At 52.2% G+C, this 16270-nt stretch overlaps 1 protein-coding gene and 1 long non-coding RNA gene across 4 annotated transcripts in view; one reads left to right on the top strand and one right to left on the bottom strand.

Annotated features, from left to right (window-relative positions):
• The window catches only part of LOC146063122 (uncharacterized), a 49620-nt gene extending 36300 nt beyond the window's left edge, over positions 1-13320 (bottom strand). For all 3 annotated transcript variants that reach the window (XR_014471548.1, XR_014471550.1, XR_014471549.1), the window contains exon 1: positions 13144-13320. This is a non-coding gene — a long non-coding RNA (uncharacterized LOC146063122). The remainder of the gene's footprint in view (positions 1-13143) is intronic.
• A 30-nt stretch (positions 13321-13350) lies between these two features.
• LYPLAL1 (lysophospholipase like 1) overlaps positions 13351-16270 on the top strand; it is a 59737-nt gene continuing 56817 nt past the window's right edge. Inside the window, exon 1 of the mRNA XM_083175144.1 lies at positions 13351-13506. Within this exon, the coding sequence (XP_083031270.1) occupies positions 13422-13506 (85 nt within the window). The 5' untranslated portion in view covers positions 13351-13421. The remainder of the gene's footprint in view (positions 13507-16270) is intronic.

Below are 16270 nucleotides of genomic sequence, written 5' to 3'. Positions count from 1 at the left end.
CACAGGGACACGCACTCACACTGGAGGGAGGAAAGTACAGGTGGGAGACATTCTTCACAGGAAAAGGAGCAACAGAACACGAGGACATGCACTGACACTAGGGGGAGGAAGGTACAGGTGGGAGACATTAGTCACAGGAAGAGGAGCAGCAGAACACGAGGACATGCACTGACACTAGAGGGAGGAAGGTACAGGTGGGAGACATTAGTCACAGGAAGAGGAGCAACAGAACACGAGGACATGCACTGACACTAGAGGGAGGAAGGTACAGGTGGGAGACATTAGTCACAGGAAGAGGAGCAGCAGAACACGAGGACATGCACTGACACTAGAGGGAGGAAGGTACAGGTGGGAGACATTCTTCACAGGAAGAGGAGCAGCAGAACACGAGGACATGCACTGACACTAGAGGGAGGAAGGTACAGGTGGGAGACATTAGTCACAGGAAGAGGAGCAGCAGAACACGAGGACATGCACTGACACTAGAGGGAGGAAGGTACAGGTGGGAGACATTCTTCACAGGAAGAGGAGCAGCAGAACACGAGGACATGCACTGACACTAGAGGGAGGAAGGTACAGGTGGGAGACATTAGTCACAGGAAGAGGAGCAGCAGAACACGAGGACATGCACTGACACTAGAGGGAGGAAGATTCAGGGGAAATGTGAGGAAGAATTACTTCACAGAAAGAGTAGTAGATAAGCATACCTCCCAACAGTCCCACAGTCCTGATTGTCAGGGCCTGTCCCGCTGTCCCACCCGCGGGCGGCAGTTTCCCTGCGGTGTGGGGGGGCTGTTGGGAGTCCCCCCGTCAGATGCTAAGCAGCGGGGAATAAACACTGTGCGCATGCGCACAGCGTCTATTCCCGCAGCCAGGCGGCTGGGGGCATGGCTAGAGGCTCACAGAGCCTCTGGGTCATGCCCCCATAGCGGCAAAATGGGGGCGTGGCCTCGTGGGGGAGCCGCGAGTATAGGCCACGCCCCCAAATTAGGCCAAGCCCCCGCCTGCTAACCGGCCAAAGTTGGGAGGTATGGATAAGTGGAATAGCCTCCCATCAGAGGTGGTAGACGCAAATACAGTAGTACAATTTAAACATGCTTGGGATAAGCATATTGATATCCTTACAAAAAAAATAAGGATCAAATATGGTTTGAGGTAACATGTTTAAAAAAAAGGGGCAGACTAGATGGGCCAAGTAGTTCTTATCTGCCGTCAAATTCTATGTTTCTATGTTTCTAAGATGTTCTGCCGCTGAGAATCACATGTGGCGTCTGCTAAATAAGATGTTACGCCAGGGTCCCACTCGGTGTGGGATAGTACAAGCTACGGCATGGGAGGGCTCAGCAAAAGTTCTATGTTCAATATTCCACGTCTATCCTGATAACTAGGCCACATTATAGGTGAATAAAACCCTTAGATGCCTCGGGTGCCGGACAGGGTCCAGACAGTCGGGATCCCGACTGTCAAAACACTGACAGCCAGGTTCCTGACGGCCGTCGGCTATTTTCCCTCCTGGGGGTCGTGGGAGAATAGAATAGGTGGTTCACGTAGCGAACCACCGCGCCCGCAGCAAGCCCGCAAGGGGCTTAGTTGGGCTCACCATACTGTCCGGGTCCGGCCAATCGGGATCTCAACGTCGGGCTAATGACTGTCGGGATCCCGACTGTCGGACCCCTATACCTCAACATTTATCCATAGACCACATTTCTATGTATGCTGGTGCAATAGTTCTACTACCCCTGTCCTAGGTGCTACTGCTGATTAGGGGTGGCCATCGACCATCAGGAATCATCAAATAGTTTTGCCATTAATGGGTGAGAAACATATGGTTTCCCACCATCGATGTCAAACTTAAATAGTTTTGGTTTTGCTTTTTCGCCAAGGTGCCGGGTCACGGAGCATAGATCTGCACCCGATACCCGTGAAGCCCCGCCCCCATATTTTGATTGACTCACAGACCAACCAAACAAACAAAATGGATGACCATCCATATATAACAACATCGATAGTCAGCCATTGAATAGTACTACACTACCGCTGGCCAGTTGCACTTTTGCATCAATGGCAACCATCGATGGCAAAGGCACCAATGTCATCCCTACTGCTGATTTGGGCATTTTCCATAGTTTACTATACACCTGAACGCAGCGGCTGAAGTGCAGGGTACCGGGCGCAATATGACCGAATGCACTGCTCTAATCTATAAATGAACACCGATACATCAGGGATGCCTACCTGACCCTCTCCTTCAGGGAGAAAATGCTCTGTACCTGGACATCCCTGGTAATGTAGGATTGCCATCACCTGTGGGGAGATGGGTAACTGATAAGAGAGGTGTCACCACAGGTGCTGGCAATCATACATTACCAGGGAAGTGCAGGAACAGATAACTGTGTCCTCCTGGAGAGGGGCATGCTGGGAGGTATGGATAATGTAGGATTGCCATCACCTGTGGGGAGCTAGGTAACTGATAAGAAAGGTGTCACCACAGGTGCTGGCAATCATACATTAACAGGGAAGCCCAGGAACAGAGCATTGTGTCCTCCTGGAGAGGGGCATGCTGGGAGGTATGGATAATGTATAATTGCCAGCACCTGTGGGAAGCTAGGTAACTGATAAGAAAGGTGTCACCACAGGTGCTGGCAATCATACATTACCAGGGAAGCCCAGGAGCAGAGCATTGTGTCCTCCTGGAGAGGGGCATGCTGGGAGGTATGGATAATGTAGGATTGCCAGCACCTGTGGGAAACTAGGTAACTGATAAGAAAGGTGTCACCACAGGTGATGGCAGTCATACATTACCAGGGAAGCCCAGGAACAGAGCATTGTGTCCTCGTTGAGAGGGGCATGCTGGGAGGTATGGGCAATGTATGATTGCCAGCACCTGTGGGGAGCTAGGTAACTGATAAGAAAGGTGTCACCACAGGTGCTGGCAATCATACATTACCAGGGAAGCCCAGGAACAGAGCATTGTGTCCTCCTGGAGAGGGGCATGCTGGGAGGTATGGATAATGTAGGATTGCCAGCACCTGTGGGGAGCTAGGTAACTGATAAGAAAGGTGTCACCACAGGTGCTGGCAATCATACATTACCAGGGAAGGCCAGGAGCAGAGCATTGTGTCCTCCTGGAGAGGGGCATGCTGGGAGGTATGGATAATGTATGATTGCCAGCACGTGTGGGGAGCTAGGTAACTGATAAGAAAGGTGTCACCACAGGTGATGGCAATCATACATTACCAGGGAAGGCCAGGAACAGAGCATTGTGTCCTTCTGGAGAGGGGCATGCTGGGAGGTAAGGATAATATATGATTGTCAGCACCTGTGTGGAGCTAGGTAACTGATAAGAAAGGTGTCACCGCAGGTGCTGATAATCATACATTACCAGGGAAGCCCAGGAGCAGAGCATTGTGTCCTCCTGGAGAGGGGCATGCTGGGAGGTATGGATAATGTATGATTGCCAGCACCTGTGGGAGCTAGGTAACTGATAAGAAAGGTATCACCACAGGTGCTGGCAATCATACATTACCAGGGAAGCCCAGGAACAGAGCATTGTGTCCTCCTGGAGAGGGGCATTCTGGGAGGTATGGATAATGCATGATTGCCAGCACCTGTTGGGAGCTAGATAACTGATAAGAAAGGTGTCACCACAGGTGATGGCAATCATACATTACCAGGGAAGCCCAGGAACAGAGCATTGTGTCCTCCTGGAGAGGGGCATGCTGGGAGGTATGGATAATGCATGATTGCCAGCACCTGTTGGGAGCTAGGTAACTGATAAGAAATGTGTCACCACAGGTGATGGCAATCATACATTACCAGGGAAGCCCAGGAACAGAGCATTGTGTCCTCCTGGAGAGGGGCATGCTGGGAGGTATGGATAATGTATGATTGCCAGCACGTGTGGGGAGCTAGGTAACTGATAAGAAAGGTGTCACCACAGGTGATGGCAATCATACATTACCAGGGAAGCCCAGGAACAGAGCATTGTTTCCTCCTGGAGAGGGGCATGCTGGGAGGTATGGATAATGTAGGATTGCCAGCACCTGTGGGGAGCTAGGTAACTGATAAGAAAGGTTTCACCAGAGGTGCTGGCAATCATACATTACCAGGGAAGCCCAGGAACAGAGCATTGTGTCCTCCTGGAGAGGGGCATGCTGGGGGTTATGGATAATGTATGATTGCCAGCACCTGTTGGGAGCTAGGTAACTGATAAGAAAGGTGTCACCACAGGTGCTGGCAATCATACATTACCAGGGAAGCCCAGGAACAGAGCATTGTGTCCTCCTGGAGAGGGGCATGCTGGGAGGTATGGGCAATGTATGATTGCCAGCACCTGTTGGGAGCTAGGTAACTGATAAGAAAGGTGTCACCACAGGTGATGGCAATCCTACATTACCAGGGAAGCCCAGAAACAGAGCATTGTATCCTCCTGGAGAGGGGCATGCTGGGAGGTATGGATACTGTATGATTGCCAGCACCTGTGGGGAGCTAGGTAACTGATAAGAAAGGTGTCACCGCAGGTGCTGGCAATCATACATTACCAGGGAAGCCCAGGAACAGAGCATTGTGTCCTCCTGGAGAGGGGCATGCTGGGGGGTATGGATAATGTATGATTGCCAGCACCTGTGGGGAGCTAGGTAACTGATAAGAAAGGTGTCACCACAGGTGCTGGCAATCATACATTACCAGGGAAGCCCAGGAACAGAGCATTGTGTCCTCCTGGAGAGGGGCATGCTGGGGGGTATGGATAATGTATGATTGCCAGCACCTGTGGGGAGCTAGGTAACTGATAAGAAAGGTGTCACCACAGGTGCTGGCAATCATACATTACCAGGGAAGGCCAGGGGCAGAGCATTGAGTCCTCCTGGAGAGGGGCATGCTGGGAGGTATGGATAATGTATGATTGCCAGCACCTGTGGGGAGCTAGGTAACTGATAAGAAAGGTGTCACCACAGGTGCTGGCAATCATACATTACCAGGGAAGCCCAGGAACAGAGCATTGTGTCCTCCTGGAGAGGGGCATGCTGGGGGGTATGGATAATGTATGATTGCCAGCACCTGTGGGGAGCTAGGTAACTGATAAGAAAGGTGTCACCACAGGTGCTGGCAATCATACATTACCAGGGAAGGCCAGGGGCAGAGCATTGAGTCCTCCTGGAGAGGGGCATGCTGGGAGGTATGGATAATGTATGATTGCCAGCACCTGTGGGGAGCTAGGTAACTGATAAGAAAGGTGTCACCACAGGTGCTGGCAATCATACATTACCAGGGAAGTCCAGGAACAGAGCATTGTGTCCTCCTGGAGAGGGGCATGCTGGGAGGTATGGATAATGTATGATTGCCAGCACCTGTGGGGAGCTAGGTAACTGATAAGAAAGATGTCACCACAGGTGCTGGCAATCATACATTACCAGGGAAGCCCAGGAGCTGAGCATTGTGTCCTCCTGGAGAGGGGCATGCTGGGAGGTATGGATAATGTAGGATTGCCAGCACCTGTGGGGAGCTAGGTAACTGAAAAGAAAGGTGTCACCACAGGTTATGGCAATCATACATTAACAGGGAAGGCCAGGAACAGAGCATTGTGTCCTCCTGGAGAGGGGCCTGCTGGGAGGTATGGATAATATATGATTGCCAGCACCTGTGGGGAGCTAGGTAACTGATAAGAAAGGTGTCACCACAGGTGCTGGCAATCATACATTACCAGGGAAGCCCAGGAACAGAGCATTGTGTCCTCCTGGAGAGGGGCATTCTGGGTGGTATGGATAATGTAGGATTGCCAGCACCTGTGGGGAGCTAGGTAACTGAAAAGAAAGGTGTCACCACAGGTGCTGGCAATCATACATTACCAGGGAAGCCCAGGAACAGAGCATTGTGTCCTCCTGGAGAGGGGCCTGCTGGGAGGTATGGATAATATATGATTGCCAGCACCTGTGGGGAGCTAGGTAACTGATAAGAAAGGTGTCACCACAGGTGCTGGCAATCGTACATTACCAGGGAAGCCCAGGAGCTGAGCATTGTGTCCTCCTGGAGAGGGGCATGCTGGGAGGTATGGATAATGTAGGATTGCCAGCACCTGTGGGGAGCTAGGTAACTGAAAAGAAAGGTGTCACCACAGGTTATGGCAATCATACATTACCAGGGAAGGCCAGGAACAGAGCATTGTGTCCTCCTGGAGAGGGGCCTGCTGGGAGGTATGGATAATATATGATTGCCAGCACCTGTGGGGAGCTAGGTAACTGATAAGAAAGGTGTCACCACAGGTGCTGGCAATCATACATTACCAGGGAAGCTCAGGAACAGAGCATTATGTCCTCCTGGAGAGGGGCATGCTGGGAGGTATGATTAATGTAGGATTACTAGCACCTGTGGGGAGCTAGGTAACTGATAAGAAAGGTGTCACCACAGGTGCTGGCAATCATACATTACCGGGGAAGCCCTGGAGCAGAGCATTGTGTCCTCCTGGATGAGGGGCATGCTGGGAGGTATGGATAATGTAGGATTGCCAGCACCTGTGGGGAGCCAGGTAACTGATAAGAAAGGTGTCACCACAGGTGCTGGCAATCATACATAACCTGGAAAGCCCAGGAACAGAGCACTGTGTCCTCCTGGAGAGGGGCATGCTGGGAGGTATGGATAATGTATGATTGCCAGCACCTGTGGGGAGCTAGGTAACTAATAAGAAATGTGTCACCACAGGTGCTGGCAATCATACAATACCAGGGAAGCCCAGGAACAGAGCATTGTGTCCTCTTGGAGAGGGGCATGCTGGGAGGTATGGATAATGTATGATTGCCAGCACCTATGAGGAGCTAGGTAACTGATAAGAAAGGTGTCACCACAGGTGCTGGCAATCATACATTACCAGGGAAGTCCAGGAACAGAGCATTGTGTCCTCCTGGAGAGGGGCCTGCTGGGAGGTATGGATAATATATGATTGCCAGCACCTGTGGGGAGCTAGGTAACTGATAAGAAAGGTGTCACCACAAGTGATGGTAATCATACATTACCAGGGAAGGCCAGGAACAGAGCATTGTGTCCTCCTGGAGAGGGGCATGCTGGGAGGTATGGATAATGTATGATTGCCAGCACCTGTGGGGAGCTAGGTAACTGATAAGAAAGGTGTCACCACAGGTGCTGGCAATCATACATTACCAGGGAAGCCCAGGAACAGAGCATTGTGTCCTCCTGGAGAGGGGCATGCTGGGAGGTATGGATAATGTATGATTGCCAGCACCTGTTGGGAGCTAGGTAACTGATAAGAAAGGTGTCACCACAGGTGCTGGCAATCATACATTACCAGGGAAGCCCAGGAACAGAGCATTGTGTCCTCCTGGAGAGGGGCATGCTGGGAGGTATGGGCAATGTATGATTGCCAGCACCTGTTGGGAGCTAGGTAACTGATAAGAAAGGTGTCACCACAGGTGATGGCAATCCTACATTACCAGGGAAGCCCAGGAACAGAGCATTGTATCCTCCTGGAGAGGGGCATGCTGGGAGGTATGGATACTGTATGATTGCCAGCACCTGTGGGGAGCTAGGTAACTGATAAGAAAGGTGTCACCGCAGGTGCTGGCAATCATACATTACCAGGGAAGCCCAGGAACAGAGCATTGTGTCCTCCTGGAGAGGGGCATGCTGGGAGGTATGGGCAACGTATGATTGCCAGCACCTGTTGGGAGCTAGGTAACTGATAAGAAAGGTGTCACCACAGGTGCTGGCAATCATACATTACCAGGGAAGGCCAGGGGCAGAGCATTGAGTCCTCCTGGAGAGGGGCATGCTGGGAGGTATGGATAATGTAGGATTGCCATCACCTGTGGGGAGCTAGGTAACTGATAAGAAAGGTGTCACCACAGGTGCTGGCAATCATACATTACCAGGGAAGCCCAGGAACAGAGCATTGTGTCCTCCTGGAGAGGGGCATGCTGGGGGTTATGGATAATGTATGATTGCCAGCACCTGTGGGGAGCTAGGTAACTGATAAGAAAGGTGTCACCACAGGTGCTGGCAATCATACATTACCAGGGAAGCCCAGGAGCAGAGCATTGTGTCCTCCTGGAGAGGGGCATGCTGGGAGGTATGGATAATGTAGGATTGCCAGCACCTGTGAGGAGCTAGGTAACTGATAAGAAAGGTGTCACCACAGGTGCTGGCAATCATACATTACCAGGGAAGCCCAGGAACAGAGCATTGTGTCCTCCTGGAGAGGGGCATGCTGGGAGGTATGGGCAATGTATGATTGCCAGCACCTGTGGGGAGCTAGGTAACTGATAAGAAAGGTGTCACCACAGGTGCTGGCAATCATATATTACCAGGGATGTCCAGGAACAGAGCATTGTGTCCTCCTGGAGAGGGGCATGCTGGGAGGTATGGATAATGTATGATTGCCAGCACCTGTGGGGAGCTAGGTAACTGATAAGAAAGGTGTCACCGCAGGTGCTGGCAATCATACATTACCAGGGAAGCCCAGGAACAGAGCATTGTGTCCTCCTGGAGAGGGGCATGCTGGGGGGTATGGATAATGTATGATTGCCAGCACCTGTGGGGAGCTAGGTAACTGATAAGAAAGGTGTCACCACAGGTGCTGGCAATCATACATTACCAGGGAAGCCCAGGAACAGAGCATTGTGTCCTCCTGGAGAGGGGCATGCTGGGGGGTATGGATAATGTATGATTGCCAGCACCTGTGGGGAGCTAGGTAACTGATAAGAAAGGTGTCACCACAGGTGCTGGCAATCATACATTACCAGGGAAGGCCAGGGGCAGAGCATTGAGTCCTCCTGGAGAGGGGCATGCTGGGAGGTATGGATAATGTATGATTGCCAGCACCTGTGGGGAGCTAGGTAACTGATAAGAAAGGTGTCACCACAGGTGCTGGCAATCATACATTACCAGGGAAGTCCAGGAACAGAGCATTGTGTCCTCCTGGAGAGGGGCATGCTGGGAGGTATGGATAATGTATGATTGCCAGCACCTGTGGGGAGCTAGGTAACTGATAAGAAAGATGTCACCACAGGTGCTGGCAATCATACATTACCAGGGAAGCCCAGGAGCTGAGCATTGTGTCCTCCTGGAGAGGGGCATGCTGGGAGGTATGGATAATGTAGGATTGCCAGCACCTGTGGGGAGCTAGGTAACTGAAAAGAAAGGTGTCACCACAGGTTATGGCAATCATACATTAACAGGGAAGGCCAGGAACAGAGCATTGTGTCCTCCTGGAGAGGGGCCTGCTGGGAGGTATGGATAATATATGATTGCCAGCACCTGTGGGGAGCTAGGTAACTGATAAGAAAGGTGTCACCACAGGTGCTGGCAATCATACATTACCAGGGAAGCCCAGGAACAGAGCATTGTGTCCTCCTGGAGAGGGGCATGCTGGGTGGTATGGATAATGTAGGATTGCCAGCACCTGTGGGGAGCTAGGTAACTGAAAAGAAAGGTGTCACCACAGGTTATGGCAATCATACATTACCAGGGAAGGCCAGGAACAGAGCATTGTGTCCTCCTGGAGAGGGGCCTGCTGGGAGGTATGGATAATATATGATTGCCAGCACCTGTGGGGAGCTAGGTAACTGATAAGAAAGGTGTCACCACAGGTGCTGGCAATCGTACATTACCAGGGAAGCCCAGGAGCTGAGCATTGTGTCCTCCTGGAGAGGGGCATGCTGGGAGGTATGGATAATGTAGGATTGCCAGCACCTGTGGGGAGCTAGGTAACTGAAAAGAAAGGTGTCACCACAGGTTATGGCAATCATACATTACCAGGGAAGGCCAGGAACAGAGCATTGTGTCCTCCTGGAGAGGGGCCTGCTGGGAGGTATGGATAATATATGATTGCCAGCACCTGTGGGGAGCTAGGTAACTGATAAGAAAGGTGTCACCACAGGTGCTGGCAATCATACATTACCAGGGAAGCCCAGGAACAGAGCATTATGTCCTCCTGGAGAGGGGCATGCTGGGAGGTATGATTAATGTAGGATATCTAGCACCTGTGGGGAGCTAGGTAACTGATAAGAAAGGTGTCACCACAGGTGCTGGCAATCATACATTACCAGGGAAGCCCTGGAGCAGAGCATTGTGTCCTCCTGGATGAGGGGCATGCTGGGAGGTATGGATAATGTAGGATTGCCAGCACCTGTGGGGAGCCAGGTAACTGATAAGAAAGGTGTCACCACAGGTGCTGGCAATCATACATAACCTGGAAAGCCCAGGAACAGAGCACTGTGTCCTCCTGGAGAGGGGCATGCTGGGAGGTATGGATAATGTATGATTGCCAGCACCTGTGGGGAGCTAGGTAACTAATAAGAAATGTGTCACCACAGGTGCTGGCAATCATACAATACCAGGGAAGCCCAGGAACAGAGCATTGTGTCCTCTTGGAGAGGGGCATGCTGGGAGGTATGGATAATGTATGATTGCCAGCACCTGTGAGGAGCTAGGTAACTGATAAGAAAGGTGTCACCACAGGTGCTGGCAATCATACATTACCAGGGAAGTCCAGGAACAGAGCATTGTGTCCTCCTGGAGAGGGGCCTGCTGGGAGGTATGGATAATATATGATTGCCAGCACCTGTGGGGAGCTAGGTAACTGATAAGAAAGGTGTCACCACAGGTGATGGTAATCATACATTACCAGGGAAGGCCAGGAACAGAGCATTGTGTCCTCCTGGAGAGGGGCATGCTGGGAGGTATGGATAATGTATGATTGCCAGCACCTGTGGGGAGCTAGGTAACTGATAAGAAAGGTGTCACCACAGGTGCTGGCAATCATACATTACCAGGGAAGCCCAGGAACAGAGCATTGTGTCCTCCTGGAGAGGGGCATGCTGGGAGGTATGGATAATGTATGATTGCCAGCACCTGTTGGGAGCTAGGTAACTGATAAGAAAGGTGTCACCACAGGTGCTGGCAATCCTACATTACCAGGGAAGCCCAGGAACAGAGCATTGTATCCTCCTGGAGAGGGGCATGCTGGGAGGTATGGATACTGTATGATTGCCAGCACCTGTGGGGAGCTAGGTAACTGATAAGAAAGGTGTCACCGCAGGTGCTGGCAATCATACATTACCAGGGAAGCCCAGGAACAGAGCATTGTGTCCTCCTGGAGAGGGGCATGCTGGGGGGTATGGATAATGTATGATTGCCAGCACCTGTGGGGAGCTAGGTAACTGATAAGAAAGGTGTCACCACAGGTGCTGGCAATCATACATTACCAGGGAAGCCCAGGAACAGAGCATTGTGTCCTCCTGGAGAGGGGCATGCTGGGAGGTATGGATAATGTATGATTGTCAGCACCTGTGGGGAGCTAGGTCACTGATAAGAGAGGTGTCACCACAGGTGCTGGCAATCATACATTACCAGGGAAGCCCAGGAACAGAGCATTGTGTCCTCCTGGAGAGGGGCATGCTGGGAGGTATGGATAATGTAGGATTGCCATCACCTGTGGGGAGCTAGGTAACTGATAAGAAAGGTGTCACCACAGGTGCTGGCAATCATACATTACCAGGGAAGCCCAGGAACAGAGCATTGTGTCCTCCTGGAGAGGGGCATGCTGGGGGTTATGGATAATGTATGATTGCCAGCACCTGTGGGGAGCTAGGTAACTGATAAGAAAGGTGTCACCACAGGTGCTGGCAATCATACATTACCAGGGAAGCCCAGGAGCAGAGCATTGTGTCCTCCTGGAGAGGGGCATGCTGGGAGGTATGGATAATGTAGGATTGCCAGCACCTGTGAGGAGCTAGGTAACTGATAAGAAAGGTGTCACCACAGGTGCTGGCAATCATACATTACCAGGGAAGCCCAGGAACAGAGCATTGTGTCCTCCTGGAGAGGGGCATGCTGGGAGGTATGGGCAATGTATGATTGCCAGCACCTGTGGGGAGCTAGGTAACTGATAAGAAAGGTGTCACCACAGGTGCTGGCAATCATATATTACCAGGGATGTCCAGGAACAGAGCATTGTGTCCTCCTGGAGAGGGGCATGCTGGGAGGTATGGATAATGTATGATTGCCAGCACCTGTGGGGAGCTAGGTAACTGATAAGAAAGGTGTCACCACAGGTGCTGGCAATCATACATTACCAGGGAAGCCCAGGAGCAGAGCATTGTGTCCTCCTGGAGAGGGGCATGCTGGGAGGTATGGATAATGTATGATTGCCAGCACCTGTGGGGAGCTAGGTCACTGATAAGAAAGGTGTCACCACAGGTGCTGGCAATCATACATTACCAGGGAAGCCCAGGAACAGAGCATTGTGTCCTCCTGGAGAGGGGCATGCTGGGAGATATGGACAATGTATGATTATCAGCACCTGTGGGGAGCTAGGTAACTGAAAAGAAAGGTGTCACCACAGGTGCTGGCAATCATACATTACCAGGGAAGCCCAGGAACAGAGCATTGTGTCCTCCTGGAGAGGGGCATGCTGGGAGGTATGGATAATGTATGATTGCCAGCACGTGTGGGGAGCTAGGTAACTGATAAGAAAGGTGTCACCACAGGTGCTGGCAATCATACATTACCAGGGAAGCCCAGGAGCAGAGCATTGTGTCCTCCTGGAGAGGGGCATGCTGGGAGGTATGGATAGTGTATGATTGCCAGCACCTGTGGGGAGCTAGGTAACTGATAAGAAAGGTGTCACCACAGGTGCTGGCAATCATACATTACCAGGGAAGTCCAGGAACAGAGCATTGTGTCCTCCTGGAGAGGGGCATGCTGGGAGGTATGGATAATGTAGGATTGCCAGCACCTGTGGGGAGCTAGGTAACTGATAAGAAAGGTGTCACCACAGGTGCTGGCAATCATAAATTACCAGGGAAGGCCAGGAACAGAGCATTGTGTCCTCATGGAGAGGGTCACTGGTAGGGTTACCACCTTCCCCTTTAATTCCGGACACATATTAATTACACAGGTTCTGTGGCTGGCTGACTTCAAGACTCCATTTCACCTGATTTTAAACTTCCACAGAACCTGTGTAATTAATGTGTCTGGAATTAAAGGGGTAAGGTGGTTACCCTACAGGTAGGCAACCCTGCGATAAATACATGAGAACTTAATGTCAATCCTTTCATATCTCGACCTTGTGCCTGACAACATTTTCATCAATAACCTAATATATGACACTACCCCCTGTGCTGTGTGACTGACCATATAGGATACTGGTAGCACTGGTGGTACTGGTGAAGGGTGAGGCCTGGAGGGAGCAGTTGGGCGCGTGACAGGGGAGTTCACTTCAGCCTTCTAACTCAGGCCTCGGTATGGCGCATGCGCGGATCGCTCCTCAGTACGGCGCATGCGCGGATCGCTCCTCAGTACGGCGCATGCGCAGGCTCGCTCCTCAGTACGGCGCATGCGCTGGCTCTGAGCTTTCCAGGCTGTACGGCCGCTCAGGCTCCTGACACGTGACGCGCGCTCTCCCGGTTGTCATGGCGGCGCCCTGCTCCCTGTCACGCTGTGTGGTGGCTCCGGCCGGCAGACACACGGCCTCCGTCATCTTCCTGCACGGATCAGGTGCCTCCTCTCTCTCCCCCCGGCCCGGGGCTGCTGTCCTCTATAAAGTAATAGTCTGTGCCTACCCGCTGCGGCTATTGTGGAACTACAAGTCCCAGCATGCCTACGCCTTCCTCTCTTGGTGTGATTGCACAGCCATTGTGCAGTGTGTGGTATGCAGCGCCACATGTCACTGGTATAACAGTGCGTCTAGATGTGCGCCATGTACGCATTGGGCGGCCATTGTCCCCCGTAACGTGTCAGATGCCAGCGTCCCTGCGGCATGTGGTACCCGGCTGCAGCATGCCTGGGATGATGCTGGGATAGAAACCCTGAGTATGGCCGGAGCCGCCTACAGATGTGCAGGGATGCTGGGACTTACAGTAGTCGTTACAGTCAGTAGGGGGACAGTTCTTCACATGACATTTGTCGACATGGATGTTTTAAACGTTGACATTGGTAAGGTGGACAGTCAAAAGGTTGACGTGAGTTATTGACATTTGTTGGCACCGACATCAGAATCCGCTTTGCGTATACTAGGAATCGGATTTGGTGACAATGACACAGTGATGGTACTGATATACATAGCACATACAGGTATACGCTACATGTACCCTGGGGGTTATAGACACCGCCAGGCAGTATTTCATACCCTATCATCCACTAGCCGTGCGAGACAACGCTGTACACTGATACGGTGACCATTTCGGCTTGCATCAAAATTCAAATTGCATAAAAAAAAAGTGAAAAACTCATGTTGACTGTCGGCCTTCCCATTGTTCAGCTAATCCGGGCGACCTTTAGAGGGTAAGCTAATGTATGTTTACCTTCATCCAGTTGACCCTGTGACCCCTACCCTACTGGAGGCGGCCCTGGGATCGTAGATAGGAGAGCTGCATGCGATGCAGTAGTGTGCCCTATGACCCCTCCACTACTGGAGGCGGCCCTGTGATCGTAGATAGGAGAGCTGTGTGCGATGCAGTAGTGTGCCCTATGACCCCTCCCCTACTGGAGGCGGCCCTGTGATTGTAGATGGGAGAGCTGTGTGCGATGCAGTAGTGTGCCCTATGACCCCTCCCCTACTGGAGACGGCCCTGTGATTGTAGATGGGAGAGCTGTGTACGATGCAGTAGTGTGCCCTATGACCCCTACCCTACTGGAGGCGAACATGTGATCATAGATGGGAGAGCTGCGTGCGATGCAGTAGTGTGCCCTATGACCCCATACCCTACTGGAGGCGGCCCTGTGATTGTAGATAGGAGAGCTGCGTGCGATGCAGTAGTGTGCTCTATGACCCCTACCCTACTGGAGGCGGCCCTGTGATTGTAGATAGGAGAGCTGTGTGTGATACAGTAGTCTGCCCTATGACCCCTACCCTACTGGAGGCGGCCCTGTGATTGTAGATAGGAGAGCTGTGTGTGATGCAGTAGTGTGCTCTATGACCCCTACCCTACTGGAGGCGGCCCTGTGATCGTAGATGGAAGAGCTGTGTGCGATGCAGTAGTGTGCCCTATGACCCCTACCCTACTGGAGGCGGCCCTGTGATTGTAGATAGGAGAGCTGCGTGAGATGCAGTAGTGTGCTCTATGACCCCTACCCTACTGGAGGTGGCCCTGTGATCGTAGATAGGAGAGCTGTGTGCGATGCAGTAGTGTGCTCTATGACCCCTACCCTACTGGAGGCAGCCCTGTGATTGTAGATAGGAGAGCTGCGTGCGATGCAGTATGGTGCTCTATGACCCCTACCCTACTGGAGGCGGCCCTGTGATCGTAGATAGGAGAGCTGCGTGCGATGCAGTAGTGTGCCCTATGACCCCTACCCTACTGGAGGCGGCCCTGTGATTGTAGATAGGAGAGCTGCGTGCGATGCAGTATGGTGCTCTATGACCCCTACCCTACTGGAGGCGGCCCTGTGATTGTAGATAGGAGAGCTGTGTGCAATGCAGTAGTGTGCCCTATGACCCCTACCCTACTGGAGGCGGCCCTGTGATTGTAGATAGGAGAGCTGCGTGCGATGCAGTATGGTGCTCTATGACCCCTACCCTACTGGAGGCGGCCCTGTGATCGTAGATAGGAGAGCTGCGTGCGATGCAGTAGTGTGCCCTATGACCCCTACCCTACTGGAGGCGGCCGTGTGATCGTAGATAGGAGAGCTGTGTGCGATGCAGTAGTGTGCTCTATGACCCCTGCACTACTGGAGGCGGCCCTGTGATCGTAGATAGGAGAGCTGTGTGCGATGCAGTAGTGTGCTCTATGACCCCTGCACTATTGGAGGCGGCCCTGTGATTGTAGATAGGAGAGCTGCGTGCGATGCAGTAGTGTGCCCTATGACCCCTACCCTACTGGAGGTGGCCCTGTGATTGTAGATAGGAGAGCTGTGTGCGATGCAGTAGTGTGCCCTATGACCCCTCCCCTACTGGAGGCGGCCCTGTGATTGTAGATAGGAGAGCTGTGTGCGATGCAGTAGTGTGCCCTATGACCCCTCCCCTACTGGAGGTGGCCCTGTGATTGTAGATAGGAGAGCTGTGTGCGATGCAGTAGTGTGCCCTATGACCCCTCCCCTACTGGAGGCGGCCCTGTGATTGTAGATAGGAGAGCTGTGTGCGATGCAGTAGTGTGCCCTATGACCCCTCCCCTACTGGAGGTGGCCCTGTGATTGTAGATAGGAGAGCTGTGTGCGATGCAGTAGTGTGCTCTATGACCCCTACCCTACTGGAGGCGAACGTGTGATCATAGATAGGAGAGCTGTGTGTGATGCAGTAGTGTGCCCTATAACCCCTACCCTA

The sequence above is a fragment of the Crinia signifera genome, chromosome 3 (assembly GCF_055691185.1).
Source record: "Crinia signifera chromosome 3, ASM5569118v1, whole genome shotgun sequence".
In the NCBI taxonomy this organism is placed as follows: domain Eukaryota; kingdom Metazoa; phylum Chordata; class Amphibia; order Anura; family Myobatrachidae; genus Crinia; species Crinia signifera.
Note: the sequence above shows the minus strand (reverse complement) of the source record. Positions and strands in the feature narration are given on the sequence as shown.